We start from the raw sequence: 25,657 nt of genomic DNA, 5'->3' as shown, positions 1-25,657 counted from the left end.
CCCCTGCTCTTTTCCCTCCAGATCGAGACGCTCCCTCCAGAGCTCTTCCAGTGCCGGAAGCTACGGGCCCTGCACCTGGGCAACAACGTGCTGCAGTCACTGCCCTCAAGGGTGGGCGAGCTGACCAACCTGACGCAGATCGAGCTGCGAGGCAACAGGCTGGAGTGCCTGCCCGTGGAGCTGGGCGAGTGCCCACTGCTCAAGCGCAGCGGCTTGGTGGTGGAGGAGGACCTGTTCAACACGCTGCCGCCCGAGGTGAAGGAGCGGCTCTGGAGGGCTGACAAGGAGCAGGCCTGAGCGAGGCCGGCCCAGCACAGCAAGCAGCGGGACCACTGGCCAGTCCTCAGGCCCAGAGGGCCAGGCCCAGCTTCTCCCAGAACTCCTGGACAGCCAGGCCAGCCTCGTGGCCAGGCGGGAGCCTGGGGCCGCTTGTGAGTCGGGCCAGAGCGAGAGGACAGTATCTGCGGGGCTGGCCCCTTTTCTCCCTCTGAGACTCACGCCCCCACAGGGCAAGCGCTTGTCAAGGAGAGCAAGTCTCAAGAGCGCAGTATTTGGATAATCAGGGTCTCCTCTCTGGAGGCCAGCTCTGCCCCAGGGGCTGAGCTGCCACCAGAGGTCCTGGGACTCTCACTTTAGTTCTTGGTATTTATTTTTCTCCATCTCCCACCTCCTTCATCCAGATAACTTATACATTCCCAAGAAAGTTCAGCCCAGATGGAAGGTGTTCAAGGAAGGGTGGGCTGCCTTTTTCCCTTGTCCTTATTTAGTGATGCCGCCGGGCATTTAATGCCCACCCGGACTTGAGCAGAGTGGTCCGGGGTGAACCAGCCATGGGACGGTCACCCAGCGGTGCCGGGCTGGGCTCTGCGGTGCGGTCCACGGGAGAGCAGGCCTCCAGCTGGAAAGGCCAGGCCTGGAGCTTGCCTCTTCAGTTTTTGTGGCAGTTTTAGTTTTTTTTTGTTTTTTTTTTTTTAATCAGGAAACTTTTTTTAAAAAAAAGCTTTGAAAATGGATGGTTTGGGTATTAAAAAGAAAAAAACACTTAAAAAAAAAAAAGAAGACACTAACGGCCAGTGAGTTGGAGTCTCAGGGTGGGGTGGCAGTTTCCCTTGAGCAAAGCAGCCAGACGTTGAACTGTGTTTCGTTTCCCTGGGCGCAGGGTGCAGGCTGTCTTCCTGATCTGGTGTGACCTTGGCCCAGGAGTTCTATTTGTTTCTGGGGCAGGGAGGTTTTTTTGTTTGTTTTTTGGTTTTTTTGGTGTCTTGTTTTCTTTCTCCTCCATGTGTCTTGGCAGGCACTCATTTCTGTGGCTGTCGGCCAAAGGGAATGTTCTGGAGCTGCCAAGGAGGGAGGAGACTCGGGTTGGCTAATCCCCAGATGAACGGTGCTCCATTCCCACCTCTCCTCCTCGCGCCTGCCCGGCCTCTCCACGCAGTGTTAAGGAGCCAAAAGGAGCCACTTTGCCCAGACTCTGTTTCCCCACCTCCTGCGGCATGGGTGTGCCCAGTGCCACCGCTGGCCTCGCTGCTTCCATCAGCCCTGTCGCCACCTGGTCCTTCATGAAGAGCAGACATTTAGAGACTGGCCGGGAATGGGGAGGTCGCCCCTGGGAGGGCAGGCTTTGGTTCCAAGCCAGTTCCTTCCCCGGTGCCTGGAGTGCACACAGCCCCGTCAGCGCCTGGTGGCTGGAAGCCACCCTGCTTTAGATCAGTCACTCGGGTCCCCACCTTAGAAGGGTCCCCGCCTTAGATCAATCACGTGGACACTAAGGCACGTTTTAGCGTCTCTTGTCTTAATGATTATGTCCATCCGTCTGTCCGTCCATTTGTGTTTTCTGCGTCGTGTCATTGGATATAATCCTCAGAAATAATGCACACTAGCCTCTGACAGCCATGAAGCAATCCGTTACATGTGGGTCTGAACTTGGAGACTCGGTCACAGTATCAAATAAATCTATAACAGAAAGTGGCCTTTGGAGGTCTTCGTGTCATGGGAGGCCTCTTCCCTCCCTTCTCTGAAGCCTGCTGGGCCGTGTGGAACCTTGCTTGGCACCCACAGGAGAGTTAACTCTGCTCATCTCTCTGCCCCATGAGACTGTGCCTTTGGAGGCAGTTACTGGAGGTTGTAAGCTGGACGGAGCACCTGTTAGGTAACAGGCTGTGGCCCAGGCTGGGGATCCCATGGCCAACCCGTTCTCTGTCATCCTGCTCACCTCTAGTTGGGCACTCATGAGGGATTTTTCTGTTGGTTGGTTTTTTTCTCTTTTTTGATAGGGTCTCATTCTGTCACGTAGAGTGCACTGCTGGAATATAGTGGCGTGATTATGGCTCACTGCAGCCTCAACCTCTCCAGGCTCAGGTGATCTTCTCACCTCAGCCTCCCAAGTAGCTGGGACCACAGGGGCATGCTGGCTTTTTTTTTTTTTTTGAAACAGAGTCTTGCTCTGTCACCCAGGCTGGAGTGCAGTGACTCGATTGCAGCTCACTGCAACCTTCGCCTCCCGGGTTCAAGCGATTCTCCTGCCCCAGCCTCAAAAGTAGCTGGGACTACAGGCACCTGCCACCACGCCTGGCTAATTTTTGTATTTTTAGTAGAAATGGGGTTTCACCATGTTGGCCAAGCTGGTCTCGATCTCCTAGCCTTGTGATCCACCCGCCTCAGCCTCCCAAAGTTCTGGGATACACATGTGAGCCACCGCACCTGGCCATGCTGGCTCATTTTTGTATTTTTCGTAGGGACGGGGTTTTGCCACGTTGCCAGGTTGGTCTCGAACCCCTGAGCTCAAGAGATTCACCCACCTCAGCCTCCTAAAGTGCTGGGATTATAGGCATGAGCCACCGTGCTTGGCCCCTCATGAGTTTTGATGGGTGGGGATGGGAGAGGAGGGCACTGGGATGGCAACCAGTAGTCCTGGGCCTTTGTCCCAGCTTCGTGGAACAGGATGTGCATGAGGCTAGGCACATCCCTTCTCCAGTGGCCTCCGTATCCCCATGTGGACAATGGGAATTTCCACTCTGCTCTTAGAGGTCCCTTGCAACTCCAACAGTGAGTCCCAAGTGTTCTACAGAGGTGGGGCTGAGGGTCACCTTGGGGAGGCCTGCCTCAGCTCCCAGCCCCTTTGGGGGCCTTTGGGAGGCACTGGGGTAAAGGGCAGAGGCTGAGACAGCTGCTTCCAGATCCCAGTTCTGCCGTGTTTGCTGTGGGGCTTCAGTTTTCTCATTTGTAAAATCAGGAAGGTAATGGCACACTTGCAGGACTGTTCAAGGAACAATGGTGATTGTGTAGGTAGATGGGGTTTTTAGTGGAGGACCTGGCTCCTAGTACCCAATAAATGGCCATGTATTCCACCCAGACCAAGGATTCTTGTGGTGGGCCAACGTGGGCGCCCTGCGGCAGGAGACTTCAGGTGAGGAAGAAAAGCCATCATATCCGACTTTGACCTTAGTGATGAGGCCTGGGTGGCTGCTTGGGGACCTCTACAACTGGCCAGAGTCTGTCCCTCCTCTCTCCACAGGGACTCTGACCCCTCCAGGTGAACTCAGGCCTGAGCCAAGATTCCCTCCCTCTTCTCCCCCTGCCATGGGCCAACAGGCTGAGCAGCTGGACTGTGACTCCCCTGCTGAGGCCTTTTCTGTTTCCATGGTGGAGGTCCTTCCCCTGTTTGGTACCCTTCCCACCACCCCCTGTCCCCACTCCCGCCCCCACCCTGGCCTTGAGGCTGTCCAGCGCCTGGAGCAGGAGAGTTTGATCTGGAGCTGGTTTACATTTGGAAAAAACAACCATGTAGAAACACCGCCCACCCACTTCCCAAAGTTGAGCAGAATGAAGTTAGTGGGAGGCTGGGCCTCTTCCGTCCTCCTCCCCCACCCACCCAGGGCTCTCCACTCTGCCTAAAACCACGGTGGTGGTCCTCCCTCTGATTGTAACAGCAATTTCGGAAGCTCAAAAAAATTGTTTAAATTACATTCCACCCAGAACAGCCCCTGCTAACATTTGGTGAACAACTTGTTCACCAGTTGGTAGGCACTCAGTTCCAGGCCCGGTGCCAAGCTCTTTATCAGTCGCGAAGCATTCATCTTATTTACTGCTCACGGGATCCTTCTGCTAGCCCCAAATTACAGACTGGGAAAGTAAGGCCTGAACATCTGGAACGCAAACACAGTCTGCTTCACTGAGCCTCTACTACAAGCCTTCTGTGGGGGCTCCCAGGGGAATGGCTGGCCCAGCCCGAGGGGACCTCAGTGTTCTTGGCACATGGTAGGCATCTGTCTTTGTTGGGCAGTTGCATCAGAAGGATTGAGGACAGCTGGGAACACATCCTGTCTCTAGTGAACCTCGTGATTCTGTCGTCTGCCTGCCCCTCACCCAGCCTAACCCCTCTGAACCGGGAGCCCGAGCTGCACTTACTGCTCCCCGCTGCCCCCTGGATGGCCTGGACCAAGCAGCAGCTCCCGGAGCGGTGGCTCAGCAAACACGACTTGACTTGAGGCCAAGGCTCTTGAGGGCTGAGCAGTGTCCCCATGCACACTCCTGAAACACTTTGTCCCTTCGCTGTTCAGAAGGCATCATTTTGAGGAAGGCAGTGGCCGGTTTTTCAGAGTCAGCGAGTGGCCCTGCCAGCTGCTGAGCAGGGCAAGCTGAGAAGGGTGGCGTGCAGGTGGTGTTCTCTCTTTTTGTTTTTTTTTTTGTTTTTTTTTTTTCTTTTGAGACAGAGTCTCACTCTGTCACCCAGGCTGGAGTGAGTGCAGTGGCATGATCTCGGCTCACTGCAACCTCCACCTCCCGGGTTCAAGCAATTCTCCTGCCTCAGCCTCCCAAGTAGCTGGGACTACAGGCACGTGCTACCATGCCCGGCTAGTTTTTTGTATTTTTAGTAGAGACGGGGTTTCACTGTGTTAGCCAGGATGGTCTTGATCTACTGACCTCATGATCCACCCGCCTCGGCCTCCGGAAGTGCTGGGATTACAGGCGTGAGCCACCGCGCCTGGCCTGCGGGTGGTGTTCTGACCTCGGCTCCACTGTGGCAGGCCGACTTGAGATGCCAAGTACCTTGGGCCTGAGGGTGGGTAACAGGAAGCATCTCTCTCCTCATCCCCTTCTTCCTACTAAGATACCCTATGTCTCCTACCTTCCTCTAAGCTGCCGACAGGTGCGTTAATTCCCTTCCATAATCCTCCCAGGACCTAGAGGGATCAGATGGGTGCTGGGAGGGGCCCACATAGTTCTCCCCAGTCCTTCTTCCACCTTTGGAATGCCCATCACCTGGGGAAGGGAGGTGCCGCACATCCCCCAGAACAACCGTGCATCCCATTCTATCCAGATTGAGGCCTAGAGAGAGGCAGGCGTTCCTCAGAGTCACAGGGAATGGCGGTGCCTGGACTGGGACTCAGCCCAGCTGCTTGGCCTGACCCTCTCAGAGCATAGCTTCCCGGCACCTGGTAAGCAGTGGTAGGGGGTGGTTTCCAGAAAGAAACCCAGAGGGAGCAGATAAAATCCTTGGAGATGGGAAAGGGCAAATCCTGGATTAGTTGTGGAGGCGGGGGAGATTGGCCTGGAGGTCACAGGCTGATCTGGCTGTGTCTGGGGGAGGAGAGCTGGGTGGTGGGACCGGGTTTTCTCCGGGTAGGGAAGGGTTAAGTCCTCCCAGGCTCCTAAACTTTGTCCTCCCCACCCGGAGGGAGGCCGCACCTAGAAGCTGCCCAGTGCCCTGGCGTCTCCATGGCCTGCCTGAGCCCCTCACAGCTCCAGAAGGTAGGAGCCTGCAAGTGGGGACCGGGAGGGTCATGGCGGGGGGGGGGGTGGGGCGGCGGTCCCTGCCGGACCTTCAGTAGTCCCGGTGCCCAACCCACCCCCTGCCCCATTTTACCGAGGAGGAAAGTGAAGCCCAGAGGAGCGGGTTCCCAACCACAACCCCTCCTGACTTCTTCACACACAGCCCGGGGTGTCTAGATCACAGGACCCAGGGTGGGGTGGGTGGGGACGTGTGTTTTTGACCAAAAACGAGAGTAAACCCTCGGAAACCACTAGTTCAGCCCTGGGCAGGCGTCAGCAACGCTGGGGGGCGCAGCGCCCAGGAGGGGGCGGGGCCTGCGAGGGACCCAGGAGGGCCCATGTTCCTCCAATCACAAAAGGCTACCTCGTGGGACTTAGTGTGGCACAGCCTTTTAAAAAATCACTCGCCGGGCGCGGTGGCTCACGCCTGTAATTCCAGCATTTTGGGAGTCCGAGGCAGGTGGATCACCTGAGGTCGGGAGTTCAAGACCAGCCTGACCAATATGGAGAAACCCCGTCTCTACTAAAAATACAAAATTAGCCGGGGTGGTGGCGCATGCCTGTAATCCCAGCTACTTCGGAGGCTGAGGCAGGAGAATCGCTTGAACCCGGGAGGCAGAGGTTGCGGTGAGCTGAGATCGCGCCATTGCACTCCAGCCTGGGCAAAAAGAGCGAAACTCTGTCTCAAAATTAATAATAATAATAATCACTCATACATTCTTACGCTGAGACTTAATATTTTCGTATACATCTCTAGAATCTTTGCTTCAAAGTCTAACAGCTACCACAAATCAAGTGCTGAACAAGTTTTTTTTGGGGGGGTGCCCAGCTCTGGTTTTTGTTTTTTGTTTTTTTTTGAGATGGAGTTTTGCTCTTTTTGCCCAGGCTGGAGTGCAACGGCACGATCTCAGCTCACCACAACCTCTGCCTCCTAGATTCAGACGATTCTCCTGCCTTAGCCTCCCAAAGCTGGGATTACAGGCATGTGCCACCACATCCGGCTAATTTTGTATTTTTACTACAGATGGGATTTCACCCTGTTGGCCAGGCTGGTCTTGAACTCCTGACCTCAAGTGATCCACCTGCCTCGGCCTCCCAAAGTGCTGGGATTACAGGCATGAGTCACCGTGCCCAGTCCTATTTTTATTTTTGTAGAGATGGGGTCTCACTTTGTTGCCCAGGCTGGTCCAGAACTCCTGGGCTAAAGCGATCCTCCTGCTTTGGCCTTCCAAAGTGCTGGGACAACAAGGTGTGAGCCACCATGCCCAGCCTGCCACGTTCAATAAAGGAGGCTGTACTGCTATCCACATTTGGTAGCCTGAGGGCCAGAGAAAGGAGGGTACTTACTTGGTCAAGTTCTCACAATGACCAGATAATAATTTATAGCCAGTCTTTGAGAGGAAATATGTTTCTACATTATTTTTATCAGCTATATTGTGTTCCAGATAGATAAACTATACTTTGCTGAACTAATCCCCTTGCATTGAGCATTTAGATTACTCCCCACTTAGTGCTGTCATTAAACGAAGCTCAGCGAATATCCCCATATGTATATGTATATCTTTGATCCCCTATTGCATAATCTTGCTAAAACAATTCCTAGCTGTGGCTCACGTCTGTAATCCCAGTCCACTTTGTGATGCCAAGGTGGGAGGATCGCTTGTGCCCAGGAGTTCAAGACCAGCTTGGGCAATATAGCAAGACCCCTTCTCTAAAAAAAAAAAAAAAAAAAAAAAAAAAAATTGACCAGGCGCGGTGGCTCACGCCTGTAATCCCAGCACTTTGGGAGGCCTAGGCAGGTGAATCACCTGAGCTCAGGAGTTGGAGACCAACCTGGCCAACATGGCAGAACCCTATCTTTACTAAAAATACAAAAATTTAGCCAGGCATGCTGGCACACGCCTGTAATCCCAGCTACTCGGAAGTCTGAGGCTGGAGAATCACTTGAACTCGGGAGGCAGAGTTTGCAGTGAGCTGAGATCATGCTGCTGCACTCCAGCCTGGTCAACAGAGCAAGACTGTGTCTCAAAAATGAAATAAAATAAAAATAAAATAAATAAAATAAAATTAGCCAGGCGTCGTGGTGTGCACGTGTAGTCCCAGCTACTCGGGAGACTGAGGTAGGAGGATTGCTTGAGCCCAAGAAGTTCAAGGCTGCAATGAGCTGTGATCACATCATTGCTCTCCAGCCTGGGTGACAGAGAGAGACCCTGTCTCTTAAAAAATAAAATAAAAAACCCGAAAGAAAAGGGCTGGGCATGGTAGCTCATGCCTGTAATCCCAGCATTTTGGGAGTCCGAGGTGGGTGGATCACCTGAGGTCAGGAGTTTGAGACCAGACCAGCCTGGCCAACATGGTGAAACCTCGTCTCTACTAAAAATACAAAAATTAGCCAGGCGTGGTGGCACATGCCTATAATCCCAACTACTCAGGAGGCTGAGGCAGGAGAATCGCTTAACCCTGAGAGGTAGAGGTTGTAATGAGCTGAGATCATGCCATTGCATTTCAGCCTGGGCAACAAGAGTGAGACTCCGTCTCAAAAAAAAAGAAAAAAGAAAAGAAAAGAAAGGAAAAAAAGAATTCCTAGCAGTGTATTTGTGTATTTACTGGATCAAGGGTATGCTGCACAGGTTGCCATTGGTTGGCCCAATTCCCAAGGAGGCACTTTTCAGTTTGATACCGATGTGATTAATTCCTAACATGCAAAGCTGAGGGGCCCATGCTGGGTGGTCATGAATGGTGTGTGGAAGCCAGAACTGGGATCCCATGGTAGGGGAAGGGGTGTCCTTAACTGGAAACTAGCCTCTTTGTGGGTTTGTGCAGTAGGTGACTTTCTTTTCTTTTCCTTTTTTCTTTTTTCTTTTTTTTTTTTGAGATGAAGTCTTGCTTGGTCTTCCAGGCTAGAGCGCAGTGGCGTGATCTCGGCTCACTGCAACCTCTGCTTGCTGGGTTCAAATGATTCTCCTGCCTCAGCCTCCCGAGCAGCTGGGATTACAGGCGCCCACCACCACACCTGGCTAATTTCTGTATTTTTAGTAGAGACAGGGTTTCACCATGCTGGCCAGGCTGGTCTCCAACTCCTGACCTCAAGCGATCCACCTACCTTGGCCTCCCAAACTATTGGGATTATAGGCATGAGCCACCATCCCTGCAGTAGATGACTTTCAGTGTCCCTGTTGGGGCTAAAACTTGGTAACGCTCTGCAGGCAAATGTGCAGATATTCGCTCTCTCCTTATCTCTCTCAAGAACCTCAGAATAGCAGGACCAGAAGCAAATCAGAAGAAGTCATCTGCTTCCCCTCCATGGCTACTACTGCGCTCAAGATGGAACCCAGCTCCCAGCCTGGCCCAGCCCCTGCCACTCTCCCACCTCCTCTTCCACCCCTCCCCTCACTCTGCCCTATCCATTCCCAATTCCTTATGTTCCTCCCAAAGTCAAGGGCTTCTCCTCTTCTCCTCTCTTTTCTTTTCTTTTCTCTTTTTTTGAGATGGAGTTTCACTCTTGTTGACCAGGCTGGAATACAATGGCATGATCTTGGCTCACTGCAACCTCCACCTCCTGGGTTCAAGCTATTCTCCTGCCTCAGCCTTCCGAGGAGTTGGGATTACAGGCACATGCCATCACACCTGGCCAAGTTTTTGTATTTTTTAGCAGAGACGGGGTTTCACCATGTTGGTCAGGCTGGTCTGGAACTCCCGACCTCAGGTGATCCACCTGCCTTGGCCTCCCAAAGTGCTGGGATTACAGGCATGAGCCGCCATGCCCAGCCTCCTTTTTCTTTCTTTCTTTCTTTTTTTTTTTTTTTTTTTTTTTTGAGATGGAGTCTCATCGGTTGCTCAGGTTGGAGTGCAGTGGTGTGATCTCGGCTCACTGCAACCTCCGCCTCCTGGGTTCAAGTGATTCTCCTGCCTCAGCCTCCCAAGTAGCTGGGACTACAGGCATGCACCACCATGCCCAGCTGATTTTTGTATTTTTAGTAGAGATGAGGTTTCACCATGTTGGCCAGGATGGTCTTGAACTCCTGACCGCAAGTTATTGCCCACCTCAGCCTCCCAAAGTGCTGGGATTATAGGATGAGTCACTGCACCCGGCCTAACTACTTTTTCTTTCATTCAAGCAGCCAATATTGACTGCTCTTTGCTGGGTGCCAGACTCCATGCCTGGGGTTGGGGACAGGGCAGCAAACAGGATACCTGGTCCCACCTTCACACAGCTACACGGTTGAGGGAAGGGACAGACAGGAGCATTTGCAGACTGGGGAAGCCTGAGTCTCAATCCTGCCTGCAGTTCCAACAGGATGGATTCCTGGTGCTGGAAGGATTCTTGTCTGCAGAAGAGTGTGCGGCCATGCAACAGAGGATTGGTGAGATAGTGGCTGAAATGGATGTTCCTCTCCACTGCCGCACAGAATTCTCCACCCAGGAAGAGGAGCAGCTTCGAGCCCAGGCATGTGTCTGGGGCACTTAGAGGGTGGGATGTGGCCTTTGAGGGAGGGCTTGGTCCCCGGCCAGAGCAGCAGCGTAGAAGGGAGAATCCGAAGGCTCCGAGGTGTCAGGCCAAGCCCCTTACACACCTTTCCCTCACTTCTCACTGGGAAGTTATGTTATCAAGTAGGCTTTATAGTCCTTTTTTTTTTTTTTCTTTTTTCTTTTTTTTAAAACAGAGTCTCACTCTGTTGCCCAGGCTGGAGTTCAGTAGCGTGATCTCAGCTCACTGCAACCTCCCCAACTCCCGGGTTCAAGTGATTCTCCTGCCTCAGCCTCCTGAGTAGCTGGGATTACAGGCATGTGCCACCAGGCCTGGCTAATTTTTGTATTTTTACTAGAGACAGGGTTTCTTTTTTTTTTTTTTTTTTTTTTTTTTTTTTTGAGACGGAGTCTCGCTCTGTCACCCAGGCTGGAGTGCAGTGGCCGGATCTCAGCTCACTGCAAGCTCCGCCTCCCGGGTTTACGCCATTCTCCTGCCTCAGCCTCCCAAGTAGCTGGGACTACAGGCGCCTGCCACCTCGCCCGGCTAAGTTTTTTTGTATTTTTAGTAGAGACGGGGTTTCACTGTGTTAGTCAGGATGGTCTCGATCTCCTGACCTCGTGATCCGCCCGTCTTGGCCTCCCAAAGTGCTGGGATTACAGGCTTGAGCCACCGCGCCCGGCCGAGACAGGGTTTCATCATGTTGGTCAGGCTGGTCTCGAACTTCCGACCTCAGGTGATCCACCCACCTCGGTCTCCCAAAGTGCTGAGATTACAGGCTATTATCCCATTAGACAGGTGGGGAAAATGAGGTTCAGATCACTTGCCCCAAGCCACACAGTTAGTAGTGGACAGAGTCAGGATTTCAACCCAGATCTGTCTGATACCAAGTCCCTGCTGTTCCCAGCTTAGGTTTACTTCCTGTTCTCCAGCCACCAAAGGCCACTTTGTGGCCAGCCGCCTGGAATGAGCCCAGTGGTCTGGATGACCCCCACCTATGTAACTGTTATCCCCCATGAGACTAGGAACTCAGATTTTCTCCCCCCAGTGACCGAATAGGTCACATGATAGGGCCCAGTACAGTTTGCAATGGGTAAATTGAAGACTCTGGGGTCTCCCACACGGTTCTCTTGACCCTTCCTACTTGGAGTTTATTATGAGCCTGCTTGGGCCTGGGCCAGGCGGGATCCTGGCACTCACGCTGAGGAGCACCTGCCATCTGGTGGGCATAAGCAGAACTACAACAGCCGGAAGCCATCCCAGGGAATGGGGAGAAAGGGGTCTTGAGAAGGAGAAAGAACCGGTTAAGGAATGACAGTTTCCTCCAAAAAGCTGGTCTCATTGCTGCACGGCTACCTTCCTTTCGGGGGGATATTGGGGGAAGCAGAGACAGGTCCTGCAGCCAGAGACAGGCAGGTCACTCAAGGGTTCCCAGGAGTAAGAAGGGCCAAATCCTGTGCCCTCCAAACTGCCTTCAGAGACTAACGGGTTATGGGGTGGGAAGAACATGAGAATAAAGTTGATATATTGGCTGGGCACAGTGACTCACGCCTGTAATCCCAGCACTTTGGGAGGCTGAGGCAGGCGGATCACCTGAGGTCAGGAGTTTGAGACCAGCCTGGGCAACATGGTGAAACGCTGTTTCTACTAAAAACATAAAAATTAGCCAGGCCTGGTGGTGAGTGCCTGTAATCCCAGCTACTTAGGAGAATCGCTTGAACCCAGGAAGCAGAGGTTGCGGTGGGCTGAGATCATGTCACTGCACTCCAACCTGGGCAACAGAGCAAGACTCCTGTCTCAAAAAAAAAAAAAAAATTGCTGATATATCTTGGTTTAAAATAGGTGCAAAGAAAAGAGATTGGCATGGTACCTAGCACTCAGTAACATCCTCAATATTCACTCTTGATATTGTGAGAAAAAAAAAGATCAGTGGGCGTCCTGTCTCATTCTCTTGGGTTACCTCCAGCTTTCCTTGTCTGAGCTATTTTACAACACTGTAAGTTGGATAAAACTGATAATAATGCACATGATACTTGTCCAAGTAGGGGGATCAGTGCCACTCTGTTCCAGTCACGTTACCGTGAACTGGGTCCTAGGGAATGCAATTATTGCCCTGCGGATAGAACAGTTGGGCAGCTGGGTATTGTGGCTCATGCCTGTAATCCCAGCACTTTGGGAGGCCAAGGAGGGAGGATTGCATGAGCCCAGGAGTTCGAAACCAGCCAGGTCAACAAAGTGAGACCCTGTCTCTACAAAAAAGTTTTTTTTTTTTTAAATTTTTATTTATTTATTTATTTATTTATTTTTTTGAAACAGAGTCTCGCTCTGCCGCCCAGGCTGGAGTGCAGTGGAGTGATCTTGGCTCACTGCAAGCTCCGCCTCCCAGGTTCACGCCATTCTTCTGCCTCAGCCTCCCGAGTAGCTGGGACTACAGGCGCCCTCCACCTCGCCCGGCTAGTTTTTTTGTATTTTTTAGTAAAGACGGGGTTTCACCGTGTCAGCCAGGATGGTCTCGATCTCCTGACCTCGTGATCCGCCCGTCTCGGCCTCCCAAAGTGCTGGGATTACAGGCTTGAGCCACCGCTCCCGGCCTACAAAAAAGTTTTTAAAAATTAGCTGAGCATGGTGGTATATGCCTGTGGTCCCAGCTACATGGGAGGCTGAGGCCGAAGGATCACTTGGGGCCAGGAGGTTGAGGCTGCAGTGAGCTATGATCATGCCACTGCACTCCAGTCTGGGTGGGTGATAGAGACCCTGTCTCAAAAAAAAAAAAAAAAAAAGAACAGTTTGCATCTATCTCTAAATTCATTTCAAGGGCCGGGAATGGTGGCTTACACCTGTAATCCCAGCACTTTGGGAGGCTGAGACAGGCAGATTGCTGGAGGTCAAGAGTTCGAGACTAGCCTAGGGAACGTGATGAAACCCGGTCTCTACCAAAAATACAAAAATTAACTGGGCGTGGTTGTAGGCGCCGGTGGTCCCAGCTACTTGGATGGCTGAGGCAGGAGAATTGCCTGAACCCTGGAGGGAGAGGTTACAGTGAGCTGAGATCGTGCCATTCACTCCAGCTCGGGTGACAGAGCAAGATTCTATCTCAAAAAAAAAAAAAAAAAATTTGTTTCAGTATTCCTTAGTATCTACATACATGTGTGTGTAATTCTTGGAATTATCCTTTGAACCAATTGTAACATCTTACTGGTTCCCTTGTGAAATAACGAATTCAGTAAAATCGTTGACATATGCTTAGCATCATTACCTGTAATATTTTTACTGTCCAGGCATGGTGGCTCAAGCCTATAATCCCAGCACTTTGTGAGGCCAAGGCAGCGGGCAAATCGCTTGAGCTCAGGAGTTTGAGACCAGCCTGGGCAACATGGTAAAACCCTGTCTCTCTTTTTTTTTTTTTTTTGAGACGGAGTCTCGCTCTGTCGCCCAGGCTGGAGTGCAGTGGCCGGATCTCAGCTCACTGCAAGCTCCGCCTCCCTGGTTCACGACATTCTCCTGCCTCAGCCTCCCGAGTAGCTGGGACTACAGGCGCCCACCACCTCACCTGGCTAGTTTTTGTATTTTTTAGTAGAGACGGGGTTTCACCGGGTTAGCCAGGATGGTCTCGATCTCCTGACCTCGTGATCCACCCATCTTAGCCTCCCAAAGTGCTGGGATTACAGGCTTGAGCCACCGTGCCCAGCCTATTATTTACTTTTTTTTTTTTTTTTTTTTGAGACAGAGTCTCGCTCTGTCGCCCAGGCTGGAGTGCAGTGGCCGGATCTCAGCTCACTGCAAGCTCCGCCTCCCGGGTTTACGCCATTCTCCTGCCTCAGCCTCCCGCGTAGCTGGGACTACAGGCGCCTGCCACCTCGCCCGGCTAGTTTTTTGTATTTTTTTAGTAGAGACGGGGTTTCACCGGGTTAGCCAGGATGGTCTCGATCTCCTGACCTCGTGATCCGCCCTTCTCAGCCTCCCAAAGTGCTGGGATTACAGGCTTGAGCCACCGCGCCCGGCCTTATTATTTACTTTTAAAAATTTTTTTGAGATGGAGTCTCACGCTGTCACCTGGGCTGGAGTGCAATGGTGCGATCTCAGCTCACTGCAACCTCCACCTCCCGGGTTCAAGCGATTCTCCTGCCTCAGCCTCCCGAGTAGCTGAGATTACAGGCGCCTGCCACCACACCCGGCTAATTTTTTGTATTTTTATTTTTATTTTTTCCTGAGACGGAATTTTGTTCTCGTTGCCCAGGGTGGAGTGCAATGGTGCGATCTCGGCTCACCGCAACTTCCGCCTCCCAGGTTCAAGCGATTCTCCTACCTCAGCCTCCCGAGTAGCTGGGATTACAGGCATGCGCCACCATGCCCAGCTAATTTTGTATTTTTAGTAGATACAGGGTTTCTCCACGTAGGTCAGGCTGGTCTTGAACCCCTGACCTCAGATGATCCGCCCGCCTCAGCCTCCCAAAGTACTGGAATTACAGGCGTGAGCCACCACACCTGGTCAGTTGTATTATTATTACCTTTTTTTTTTTTTTTTTTTTTTTGAGACAGAGTCTTACTCTGTTGCCCAGGCTGGAGTGCAGTGGCCTGATCTCGGCTCACTGCAAGCTCTGCCTCCTAGGTTCACGCCATTCTCCTGCCTCAGCCTGCCAAGTAGCTGGGACTACAGGTGCCTGCCACTGTGCCCGGCTAATTTTTTGTATTTTTTTAGTAGAGACGGGGTTTCATCGGTGTTAACCAGGATGGTCTCGATCTCCTGACCTCGTGATCCGTCCGCCTCGGCCTCCCAAAGTACTGGGATTACAGGTGTGAGCCACTGAGCCCAGCCTTCTGCTTTTTTTGAGACAGAGTTTCACTCTGTCGCCCAGGCTGGAGTGCCGTAGTGCAATCTCGGCTCACTGCAACCTCTGCCTCCCAGGTTCAAGCGATTCTCCTGCCTCAGCCTCCTGAGTACCTGGGACTACAGGTGCCCACCACGCCCAGCTAATTTTCGTATTTTTAGTAGAAACTAAGTTTCACCATGTTGGCCAGGCTGGTCTCGGAACTCCTGGCCTCAAGTGATCTGCCGCCTAAGCCTCCCAAAGTGGTGGGATTACAGGTGTGAGTCCTTAAGCCCGGCCATTATTATTCCTTTTTTACAGATGAGAAAATCAAGTCTTGGTGACATAAAACCAGGGGCCCAAGGCTACCAGGGAACCAGCCCTGTACCACTCTAGCATCCATGTTCTGAATCACAGTATAGTGAGGTTCCCAAGAAATTCCGTGTTTGCATCTTTGGGGTGTGCTTCCAGGCACTTGAAGTTCCGGCTCACTGTCTGTGCCGTAGTGGACAAGTTTGAGAAGCCCCCAGGCGGTCTGTAACCCTGTGGCGGTAGGAAGTTTCTGAATCCACCTCCCTCTTTGCCAGGCCCAGCTCTGACCCTGAGATGCTATCTCAATCCTCTGATGTCCCCTTTCCACAGGGCAGCACAGACTATTTCTTGAGCAGTGGTGACAAGATTCGATTCTTCTTTGAGAAAGGCGTTTTTGACGAGAAAGGTTTGGAGCTGGGGCCCTAGAGCTGGGCAGGAGCCATGGTGAGGGTAGGCTGGACTCGGGGATCTGCTCCCAGGGATGGAAGAGTGCTGAGGCCAGCTGCCCATGGAAGGCTAGACACCAGTTCTCTGCCTTTATCTGTTCTTTGTGCCACAGGAAATTTCCTGGTCCCTCCGGAGAAATCCGTCAACAAAATTGGCCACGGTGAGCAGGGGCTTGGGGGTGCAGGAAAGAAGATGGGGGAACTGGCTGGGAGTGGTGGCTCACACTTGTAATCCTAACACATACTTTGAGAGGTCGAGGCAGGTGGATCACTTGAGGTCAGGCGTTCAAGACCAGCCTGGCCAACATAGAAAAAATTAGGTGACTGTAGTGGCGCACACCTGTAGTCCCAGCTACTCAGGAGGCTGAGGCAGGAGAATCGCTTGAACCGGGGAGGCAGATGTTGCAGTGAGCCAAGATTGTGCCATTGCACTCCAGCTTGACTGGGTGACAGAGACAGTGAGACCCTGTTCAAAAAAAAAAAAAAAAAAAAAAAGAATGGGGAAACTGAAGCCTGAAGAATTTAGGAGCCTTAATGAAAGCCCATAGTGGCTGGGCTTGGTGGCTCACGCCTGTAATCCCAGCACTTTGGGAGGCCAAGGTGGGCAGATAACCTGAGGTCGGGAGTTCAAAACCAGCCTGACCAACATGGAGAAACCCCATCTCTACTAAAAATACAAAATTAGCCAAACATGGTGGCACATGCCTCTAATCCCAGCTACTCGGGAGGCTGAGGCGGGAAAATAGCTTGAACCCAGGAGGTGGAGGTTGCAGTGAGCCGATATCGCACCATTGCACTCTAGCCTGGGCAACAAGAGTAAAACTCTGTCTCAAAAAAAAAAAAAGAAAAAAAGAAAGCCCATAGTAAGTTAGTGGTCGGGTGAATGGCATTTGTGGCTGCAGGCTCCCCTCTGGTCTTCAGCCCCTCTGCTAATCATGACACTGCTGCCACAGCACTGGGGATAGGGGGTCACCTGATTCCCCCCAACAGATGGGCATGTGCAGGCTCTTCCACCCTCTACTGCCTGGCCTGGGGGAGCTCCTGGGTCCAGTGCTCCCTGGAGCCACCCTAAGGGGCATCTGACCTGCTGACAGGGTCCCTATTCTGACACCCCAAAGTCAAGTAAGAAAACCCTCATTTTCTTTCTTTAGGATCATACATTATAATTTGTGTTGTAGAATGCTTATTTATTTTGTAAAATAAAATTGAGATGAGGTCTCGTTATGTTGCCTAGGCTAGTCGAGGCTCAAGTGGTCCTCCTGCCTTGGCCTCCCAAAATGCTGGAATTATAGGCATAAGCTACTATACTGGAAAGCTTATTGTTAAACCTGAAGTTATATCATGGTAGGCTTGTAGACAAGTTGTGGTAAAATACATGTAAGATTTACCATACCATGATAACCCCTTTAAAGTACATAACTCGGTCGGGCACGGTGGCTCACGTCTGTAATCCCAGCACTTTGGGAGGCCAAGGCAGGGGGATCACAAGGTCAGGAGTTTGAGACCAGCCTGGCCAATATAGTGAAACCCCATCTCTACTAAAAATACAATAATTAGCTGGGAATGGTGGCGCACGCGTGTAGTCCCAGCTGCTTAGGAGGCAGAGGCAGGAGAATTGCTTGAATCCAGGAGGTGAGGGTTGCCGTGAGCTGAGATTGTACCACTGCACTCCAACCTGGGTGACAGAGCGAGACTCCATCTCAAAAAAAAAAAAAAAAAAAAAAAGTACGTAGCTCAGTGGCATTAAATGCATTCAATCTTATGTTTATGACAATGAGGGACTATCCCATGCCAGGCCCTGGGCTGTCCCTGCCCATTCATTAGCCCATTGAGTCCCACAGCAGCCCTGCCTCCCAGGTGCTTCTAATCCTCATTTGACAGAAGAGGAAACTGAGGCTCGCAGGAGAGAAATGGTTACCTGAGGTCACACAGAGCAAATGGTGGCACCGAGATTGATGCACGTGATTGGCGCCAAGGAGCCCTTAGTCATCTGTGAGGGGTTGGACTGAGCTTCCCAGCTTCCCAGAAGGTCAAGGATAAGGGCATGGGTGGCATAGGGCCTGGGTGGGGAAAGGCTCCCGTGGAGCCCATTACTCGGTTGTAAACAGGCAGAAGGGTTAATGCATACAAAATAGGTGAGAATGTCAAAGTGAGCCTGAGTGTGGGTGCCCAGAGCTAGGTGTGGAGGGACACGTGGGCCTGAGATGGCGCTGACAGCCTCCTTCTGTCCCGCAGCTCTGCACGCCCACGACCCTGTCTTCAAGAGCATCACGCACTCCCCCAAGGTGCAGGTGAGCAGAGGTAGGGGTGAGGGCCAGGAGGCTGGGCCATGTGTGGCAGGCTGGCAGCATGACCTTTGCCCCCCTCCAGACCTTGGCCAGAAGTCTGGGCCTCCAGATGCCCGTGGTGGTGCAGAGCATGTACATCTTTAAGGTGAGCTCCTTGTCCTGGCCTCAGTTTACCATCTGTAAAATGGGCAGACTGCTCATACCAAGCCCTTCTGTACAATGGGCCAAAAGTTGCTGGAATTATTATGTTGGTGGGAGAACATGGAAAATCGGTCTCCTCTGGCTAAAGCACCTGGAACTTAGTTGATGCTGTTAAAATTTGGTGGTAGGGGCTGGGCGTGGTGGCTCATGCTTGTAATCCCAGCACTTTGGGAGGCTGAAGCGGGCAGATCACTTGAAGTCAGGAGTTCGAGATTAGCCTGGCCAACATGGAGAAACCCCATCTCTACTAAAAATACAAAAATTAGCCAGGCATGGTGGCACACACCTGTAGTCCCAGCTACTCGGGAGGCTGAGGCAGGAGAATTGCTTGAACCTAGGAGGTGGAGGTTACAGTGAGTGGAGATCACGCCAATGCACTCCAGCCTGGGTGACAGAGCAAGGCTCCATCTCAAAAAAAAAAAAAAAAAAATTGGCGGGGCGTGGTGGCTCACGCCTGTAATCCCAGCTCTCAGGGAGGCAGAGGTGGGAGGATAGCTTGAGCCCAGGAGTTCGAGATCTGCCTGGGCAATATAGCGAGACCCCGTTCTCCACAAAAAGGAAGAAAAAAAAAAGACAAAAAAAAAATTGGTGGTAGGAGGGAGGGTCATCCCCAGGCCTCCCTCGACCTCCCTCCTCCCTTCTTTGGCAATTGAAATGTTGTGCTCCCAGCTTTCAAGGCTCAGCTCAGTGCCACCACCTTTAAGAAGCCTTCCAGAACACCTGAGAAAAGAAGGACCCGTCTGACTCTGGGGCTGGAAGGCTCAACTGCTGGCCTGCGTCCTAGCCTCTCCCTCCAGTTCTTGCCCCGCTCTGCTTTGTGATCTTGTTAGGCATGTGTGTGCTTGCACATGCTAGGAGCTCGTTGGGCAGGGGGGATTTTCTTTTTGCATCCCTCCTGGGGCTGCTACACGGTAGCTGCTCAGTAGCTGGGTGTTGAGGTGGAATTCTGAGAGGAAAATGCCTGTGGCCAGGGCAGCAGCATCCTGCGACTCTCAGAGCAAGCCCAGCTCCTCTCTGCTCTCCTCTGTCCTCACCAGGCTTTTCCTCTCTCTTGCAGCAACCTCACTTTGGCGGTGAAGGTGAGCTGAGAGCTATGGGCCCCTGAAAAGGCCATGGGTGGGATATCTAAGACCGTGGTGGTTCTCAGATCTTTAGAAGGAGGGAATGCCTTGCTCCTGTCTGCTGTAGGAGCCTGGGCCGGAGAGGAGGAACCGGCTTCCATTCCTTCCTCTGAAAGCGGATTGGGAGGGAAACCTTGTGTCTTTGGCATAGTGGGTCCTGAACCTGCCACCAACCCCAGCTAGTTAAAAATACAGATTTCTGGCCGGGCGCGGTGGCTCAAGCCTGTAATCCCAGCACTTTGGGAGGCCGAGACGGGCGGATCAGGAGGTCAGGAGATTGAGACCATCCTGGCTAACCCGGTGAAACCCCGTCTCTACTAAAAAAAATACAAAAAACTAGCCGGGCAAGGTGGCGGGCGCCTGTAGTCCCAGCTACTTGGGAGGCTGAGGCAGGAGAATGGCGTGAACCTGGGAGGCGGAGCTTGCAGTGAGCTGAGATGCGGCCAATGCACTCCAGCCTGGGCGACAGAGCGAGACTCTGTCTCAAAAAAAAAAAAAAAAAAATACAAATTTCCTAGGCCAGGCGTGGTAGCTCATGCCTGTAATCCCAGCACTTTGGGAGGCAGAGGTGGGCCGATCACCTGAGGTCAGGAATTCGAGACCAGCCTGGCCAACATGTTGAAACCCCATCTCTACTAAAACTAGAAAAAGTAGGTGGGTATAGTAGCACACACCTGCAGTCCTAGCTACTCAGGAGGCTGAGGCAGGAGAATCGCTTCAACCCAGAGGCGGAGGTTGCAGTGAGCCGAGATCACACCACTGCACTCCAGCCGGGACAACAGAGTAAGACTCTGTCTCAAAAACAAACAAACAAAAACACCAAACCAAAATAAACAAACAAAAAAACAGATTCCTGGGCCAGTCGCTGAGATCTTGAGCCAGTAGGGCTGCATGGGCCTGGGAATTCATTTTTTTTTTTTTTTTTTGAGACGGAGTCTCGCTCTGTTGCCCGGGCTGGAGTGCAGTGGCCGGATCTCAGCTCACTGCAAGCTCCGCCTCCCGGGTTTACGCCATTCTCCTGCCTCAGCCTCCCGAGTAGCTGGGACTACAGGCGCCCGCCACCTTGCCCGGCTAGTTTTTTGTATTTTTTTAGTAGAGATGGGGTTTCACCATGTTAGCCAGGATGGTCTCGATCTCCTGAGCTCGTGATCTGCCCGCCTCGGCCTCCCAAAGTGCTGGGATTACAGGCTTGAGCCACCGCGCCCGGCCCTTTTTTTTTTTTTTTTTTTTTGAGACAGATTTTCATTCTTGTCACCCAAGCTAGAATGCAATGGCACAATCTTGGCTCACTACAACCTCCGCCTTTCTGGTTCAAGTGATTCTCCTGCCTCAGCCTCTCAAGTAGCTGGGATTACAGGTGTCCACCACCACGCCCAGCTAATTTTTTGTATTTTTAGTAGAGACGGGCATTCCACCATGTTGGCCAGGCTGGTCTCGAACTCCTGACCTCAGGTGATCCACCTGCCTCAGCCTCCCAAAGTGCTAGGATTACAGGGATGAGCCACCACGCCCAGCCCTGGAATCTGTGTTTCTAACAAGTTTCCTGGAGGAGGACTCCAGGAAAATTGCTGATCTAGTTCCACACCCTACCCCATGCAGTCACCCTTTACAGCCTCCCTGGTAGGTGATTATCCACTTCTGTTCAAATACCTCTGGTGACAGGGAGCTCACCCCGTCTCAGGAAGCCCTTTCCTTCCTTGCACGAGCCCACGTTGGCCTCCTTGTGACCACCCCCTTCTTCCACCATTCAGCCTGTATGCAGTTCCCCAAAGGGATGACCATCCCCACCCTTAGCCTTCTCTGCCTGAGTCCAGCTCTCCCAGTTCCTTCCACCATTCCTCTCCCAAATGTTTCAAAGCCCCTTCCATTTCAAACGTTCCTTTGGAGGTCTGTCTTAAAGTTTGGTGTTCAGAAAACACGCAGTTGCCCGGGAAGGAAGGAGGTGAGACAGGAGCCTGTTTATTCTGTTGTTGAGGAGCACGTTCCTTTGTTTGGTGGTTCCGCATCCTAACTGTGCCCCAGCATCATTGGGGGAGGTTTTTAAAAACTTGGATGCTGGCCAGGAGCGGTGGTTCACACTTGTAATCCCAGCACTTTGGGAGGCTGAGTGGGGAGATCACCTAAGGTCAGGAGTTCAAGACCAGCCTGGCCAACATGGTGAAACCCTATCTCTACTAAAAATACGAAAATTAGCCGGGCATGGTGGTGCATGCCTGTAATCCCAGCTACTCGGGAGGCTGAGGCAGGAGGATCGCTTGAATCCTGGAGGTGGAGGTTGCAGTGAGCCAAGATCACGCCACTGCACTCCAGCCTGGGCGACAGAGCCAGACTCTGTCTCAAAAAAATAATAATAATAAAGAAATGTGGATGCCTGATCATAGCATCTCCCCGCTTTGCACCCAACTTCCCAATCTTTTTTTTTTTTTTTTGAGAGGGAGTCTCTCTCTGTCACCCAGACTGGAGTGCAGTGGCGCAATCTTGGCTCACTGAAAGTTCTGCCTCCCGAGTTCAAGCAATTCTCCTGTCCCAGCCTCCCAAGTAGCTGGGATTATAGGTGCCCCCCACCACACCCGGCTAATTTTTGTATTTTTAGTAGAGACAGGGTTTCACCATGTTGGCCAGGCTGGTCTTAAATTGCTGACCTCAGGTGATCCAACCGCCTCGGCCTCCCAAAGTGCTGAGATTATAGGTGTGAGCCACCGCGCTAAGCTCCAGCTTCCCAAACTTATGCCACTGGGTGAACCATCTGGTGGCTGGGGGCCACTTGTCCCTGGTTAAGAAGGGTGGCTTGAGTTATCTCACTGGAATTAAACAATAGCGCTACTTTATATCAAGCAGTTACATGGTTGGGCCCTAAGCACTTTTCTTTTTTTTTTTTTTTTTTTTTTTTTTGAGACAGAGTCTCGCTCTGTCGCCCAGGCTGGAGTGCAGTGGCGCGATCTCAGCTCACTGCAAGCTCCGCCCCCCGGGTTCACGCCATTCTCCTGCCTCAGCCTCCCGAGTAGCTGGGACTACAGGCGCCCGCCACCTCGCCCGGCTGTTTTTTTGTACTTTTTTTAGTAGAGACGGGGTTTCACCGGGTTAGCCAGGATGGTCTCGATCTCCTGACCTCGTGATCCGCCCGTCTCGGCCTCCCAAAGTGCTGGGATTACAGGCTTGAGCCACCGCGCCCAGCCCCTAAGCACTTTTCATACATCATCTCATAAAATCCTCCAGCACCCTGTGAGGTAGGTTGTTGTTGGAGCCACTTTACAGTTTAGGAAGTTGAAGCTTTGAGAGGTGAAATCGCTTTGCCTTAGAGTCCTGGGCCAGGAAGTGATGAGATTCTGACCAATCGTGGGAAGGCTGGCCCTGAAGAGCACCCTGAGGACTGAGGAGGGGGTAATGAGGCCAAGGTGAGGTGGGACCAGGCAAAAGGATGGGCTTCTCACTCCCCGTGGACCTGCTGTAGTCTCCCCTCATCAGGACGCCTCCTTCCTGTACACGGAGCCCCTGGGCCGGGTGCTGGGCGTATGGATCGCAGTGGAGGACGCCACGCTGGAGAACGGCTGTCTCTGGTTCATCCCTGGCTCCCACACCAGTGAGGAACCCTGTCTCTTCTGCCCACTTCGGACTCCCCACCCGCTAGGGAGAGGGACCCCGAGAAAGAAGGAGTTTAAGGCTCTCTATCTTGGCCTGCAGGTGGCGTGTCAAGAAGGATGGTCCGGGCCCCTGTTGGCTCAGTGCCTGGCACCAGCTTCCTCGGGTCAGAGCCAGCCCGGGATAACAGCCTCTTTGTGCCCACCCCAGTGCAGAGAGGTAGGCAGATGCAGAGGGCAGAGAGGCAGGGGGCTGAGTCCATCAGTCTGTGCCTGCTCGACTACCCGACATCCAAGAGGTTGCCCTCGGGGTCATCTGAGGGCAGTGAAGTCACAGAAAGAGGAGGGCTGGATGGGGGCTGGGAAGTCAGGAAGCAGCATGTTTTCCTGCAAGCTGACCCAGATCACGCTAGAATCCACACTCGGCTACTTATAGGCTGTTTCTCTGGGCAAATGACTGACTCCCTGAGCCTGAATGTCCCCAAACGTGAAGTGGGAAGTCAGTGAGATGATAAATACGTGGATACAGAGTCTGCCTAGTGCATGGCCACTGCTCAACCAATGTCGGCTGTTGGGCGGGTCCTTTCTCTTACGAAAAGGGAAAACCAATGTGTAACTCAGCATCACCGGAGAGGTCCCAGTGGACTGGCACAGTGCAGAGGGCTTCTGCCTGATCCTGCAAAGACCTCTGGAGGGCAGGCCCTTCCTAAGGCTTGCCAAGGCCACAGTCCACAGCAGAGGGGACTCGATCCTAGAGGAACTGGAATCTCAGCAGCTTAGCTTCCGACCCTGTGGGAGGCTGCAGGTGCATGAGCTTTCAGGGAAGGGAATGGGGATGGATGGGGGCCACAAAACGGCTGGAGGGAGGAGGGCCCGTGTCCCTTCCTGCCCTGGGGACGGAGGATGTGGCGCTGGTGGGTTCCTGACCTGCTTGTGTCTCTGCCAGGGGCCCTGGTCCTCATCCATGGAGAAGTGGTGCACAAGAGCAAGCAGAACCTCTCCGATCACTCGCGCCAGGCCTACACTTTCCACCTCATGGAGGCCTCTGGTACCACCTGGAGCCCAGAGAACTGGTAGGTGACAGGGTGGGTGTGTGTGCCCGACAGTCCCCTGGAGGCTGGGAGCAGTGACCCTGCACCTCAAGGTTATCTCCTCTATCTTCTGCAGGCTCCAGCCAACAGCTGAACTGCCCTTTCCCCCACTGTACACCTAAAGGCTTTCACAGGGCAGGAGCCCTGGCCCCTCCCGGGTGAAGCTGTGGGCTGCAGACACCAGCGTCTTGCTCAGCCTCTTGGTTGCAACAGGGAGGTCTTGTCTCCCCTCCTGGGCTTTCCTCCTGCCCTGTGGGCAGCAGCCTGGGCTGGGTCAGGAGCTTCCCTAAGATCTTCATCTGTCTGCCTCCCTACTGCCCCAACATAGCCTTGAGGAGGCTTCTCAGCCATTAAAGGGTTCTGGCCCCTTCTCACTTTCCTCTCCTCTCAGATGGAACTCTGGTTATTATGGTGTTAGTTACTGAATAAAAATGACTTCAGAATGCAGCTTCCTGACTGAGCCTTCTTTCCCAAGCAGCATTGCTTTCCAGACAAGAAAACTGCTGGCCGGGCGCGGTGGCTCACGCCTGTAATCCCAGCACTTTGGGAGGCCGAGACGGGTGGATCACTAGGTCAGGAGATCGAGACCATCCTGGCTAACAGGGTGAAACCCCGTCTCTACTAAAAAAAAATACAAAAAGCTAGCCGGGCGACGTGGCGGGCGCCTGTAGTCCCAGCTACTCGGGAGGCTGAGGCAGGAGAATGGCGTAAACCCGGGAGGCGGAGCTTGCAGTGAGCTGAGATCCGGCCACTGCACTCCAGCCCGGGGACAGAGCGAGACTCCGTCTCAAAAAAAAAAAAAAAAAAAAAAAAGAAAACTGCTTTCCAGGCCGGGTGCAGTGGCTCACGCCTGTAATCCCAGCACTTTGGGAGGCCGAGGCGGGCGGATCACCTGAGGTCGGGAGTTTGAGATCAGTTTGACCAACACAGAGAAACCCTGTCTCTACAAAAAATACAAAAAATTAGCCAGGCGTGGTGGCGCATGCCTGTAAACCTAGCTACTCAGGGGGAGGCTGAGGCAGGAGAATAGCTTGAACCCGGGAGGCGGAGGTTGCGGTGAGCCGAGATCACGCCACTGCACTCCAGCCTGGGCAACAAGAGCGAAACTCCATCTCAAAAAAAAAAAAATTGCTTTCCAGACAAGATGCTAAAATGCATCCCAGGTAGCCCAGCCCTGTTTGGCGTGGCTTGCATGATTTTAATAAGTAACATTTAGTGGGCACTCACTGTGTGCCCCGCTCTGTGCTGAGACCTTCACAGGCTTTATCTCATGGAATCCTCACTAGGAGAGGTAAGTGCCATTATCATCTGTACTTACAGAAGAAGACGCTGAGCCAAGGAGGGGGTAAATGACCTGCCCAAGTCACAGCTGCTCAGTTCTTCAGCAGGCTCAGCCTCATGCAGAGCCTGTGCTCCTAACCTTGACACTGCCTCATCTTCCCTTCTTGGGGAGCAGAGATGCCCAGAGCTAGGAATCCAGAGTTCCAGGTTCTGGTCCTGGCTCCGTGAGCAACTTGCTCCCTGGTCTCAGGCCAGGGCCTTTCCTTCCTCTGGGCTTGTTTCCTCCCGTGT

The 25,657-nt window shown here is 52.7% G+C and overlaps 2 protein-coding genes across 24 annotated transcripts in view; both read left to right on the top strand.

The window, feature by feature from the left end:
- The window catches only part of LRRC8A (leucine rich repeat containing 8 VRAC subunit A), a 39,664-nt gene extending 37,699 nt beyond the window's left edge, over window positions 1-1,965 (top strand). For 3 of the 4 annotated variants that reach the window (XM_077965544.1, XM_077965543.1, XM_077965545.1), the window contains one exon: window positions 22-1,965. In XM_077965544.1, the coding sequence (XP_077821670.1) occupies window positions 22-297 (276 nt within the window). In that variant the 3' untranslated portion in view covers window positions 298-1,965. 4 annotated transcript variants of the gene reach the window in all.
- A 3,375-nt stretch (window positions 1,966-5,340) lies between these two features.
- Window positions 5,341-24,532, top strand: PHYHD1 (phytanoyl-CoA dioxygenase domain containing 1). 20 transcript variants are annotated; one of them, XR_013405470.1, is made up of 12 exons: window positions 5,341-5,438; window positions 5,693-5,751; window positions 10,061-10,219; window positions 15,691-15,766; window positions 15,920-15,967; window positions 18,042-18,097; window positions 18,177-18,239; window positions 19,353-19,374; window positions 22,868-22,996; window positions 23,098-23,799; window positions 23,941-24,067; window positions 24,162-24,532. XR_013405470.1 is itself a non-coding variant. In XM_077967880.1 (12 exons), the coding sequence occupies exons 2-12, from the start codon at window positions 5,719-5,721 to the stop codon at window positions 24,205-24,207; spliced, it is 876 nt and encodes a 291-aa protein (XP_077824006.1). In that variant the 5' UTR covers window positions 5,341-5,438; window positions 5,693-5,718; the 3' UTR covers window positions 24,208-24,532. The 20 variants fall into 20 exon arrangements, 12 of the variants coding, with proteins under 12 accessions (XP_077824006.1, XP_077824010.1, XP_077824008.1 ...); XM_077967880.1 differs by having other exon boundaries at window positions 23,098-23,214; XR_013405473.1 differs by lacking the exon at window positions 5,693-5,751.
- The last annotated feature ends 1,125 nt before the right edge of the window (window positions 24,533-25,657 follow it).

This window comes from Macaca mulatta, chromosome 15 (assembly GCF_049350105.2).
Source record: "Macaca mulatta isolate MMU2019108-1 chromosome 15, T2T-MMU8v2.0, whole genome shotgun sequence".
Lineage (NCBI taxonomy): Eukaryota > Metazoa > Chordata > Mammalia > Primates > Cercopithecidae > Macaca > Macaca mulatta.
Note: the sequence above shows the minus strand (reverse complement) of the source record. Positions and strands in the feature narration are given on the sequence as shown.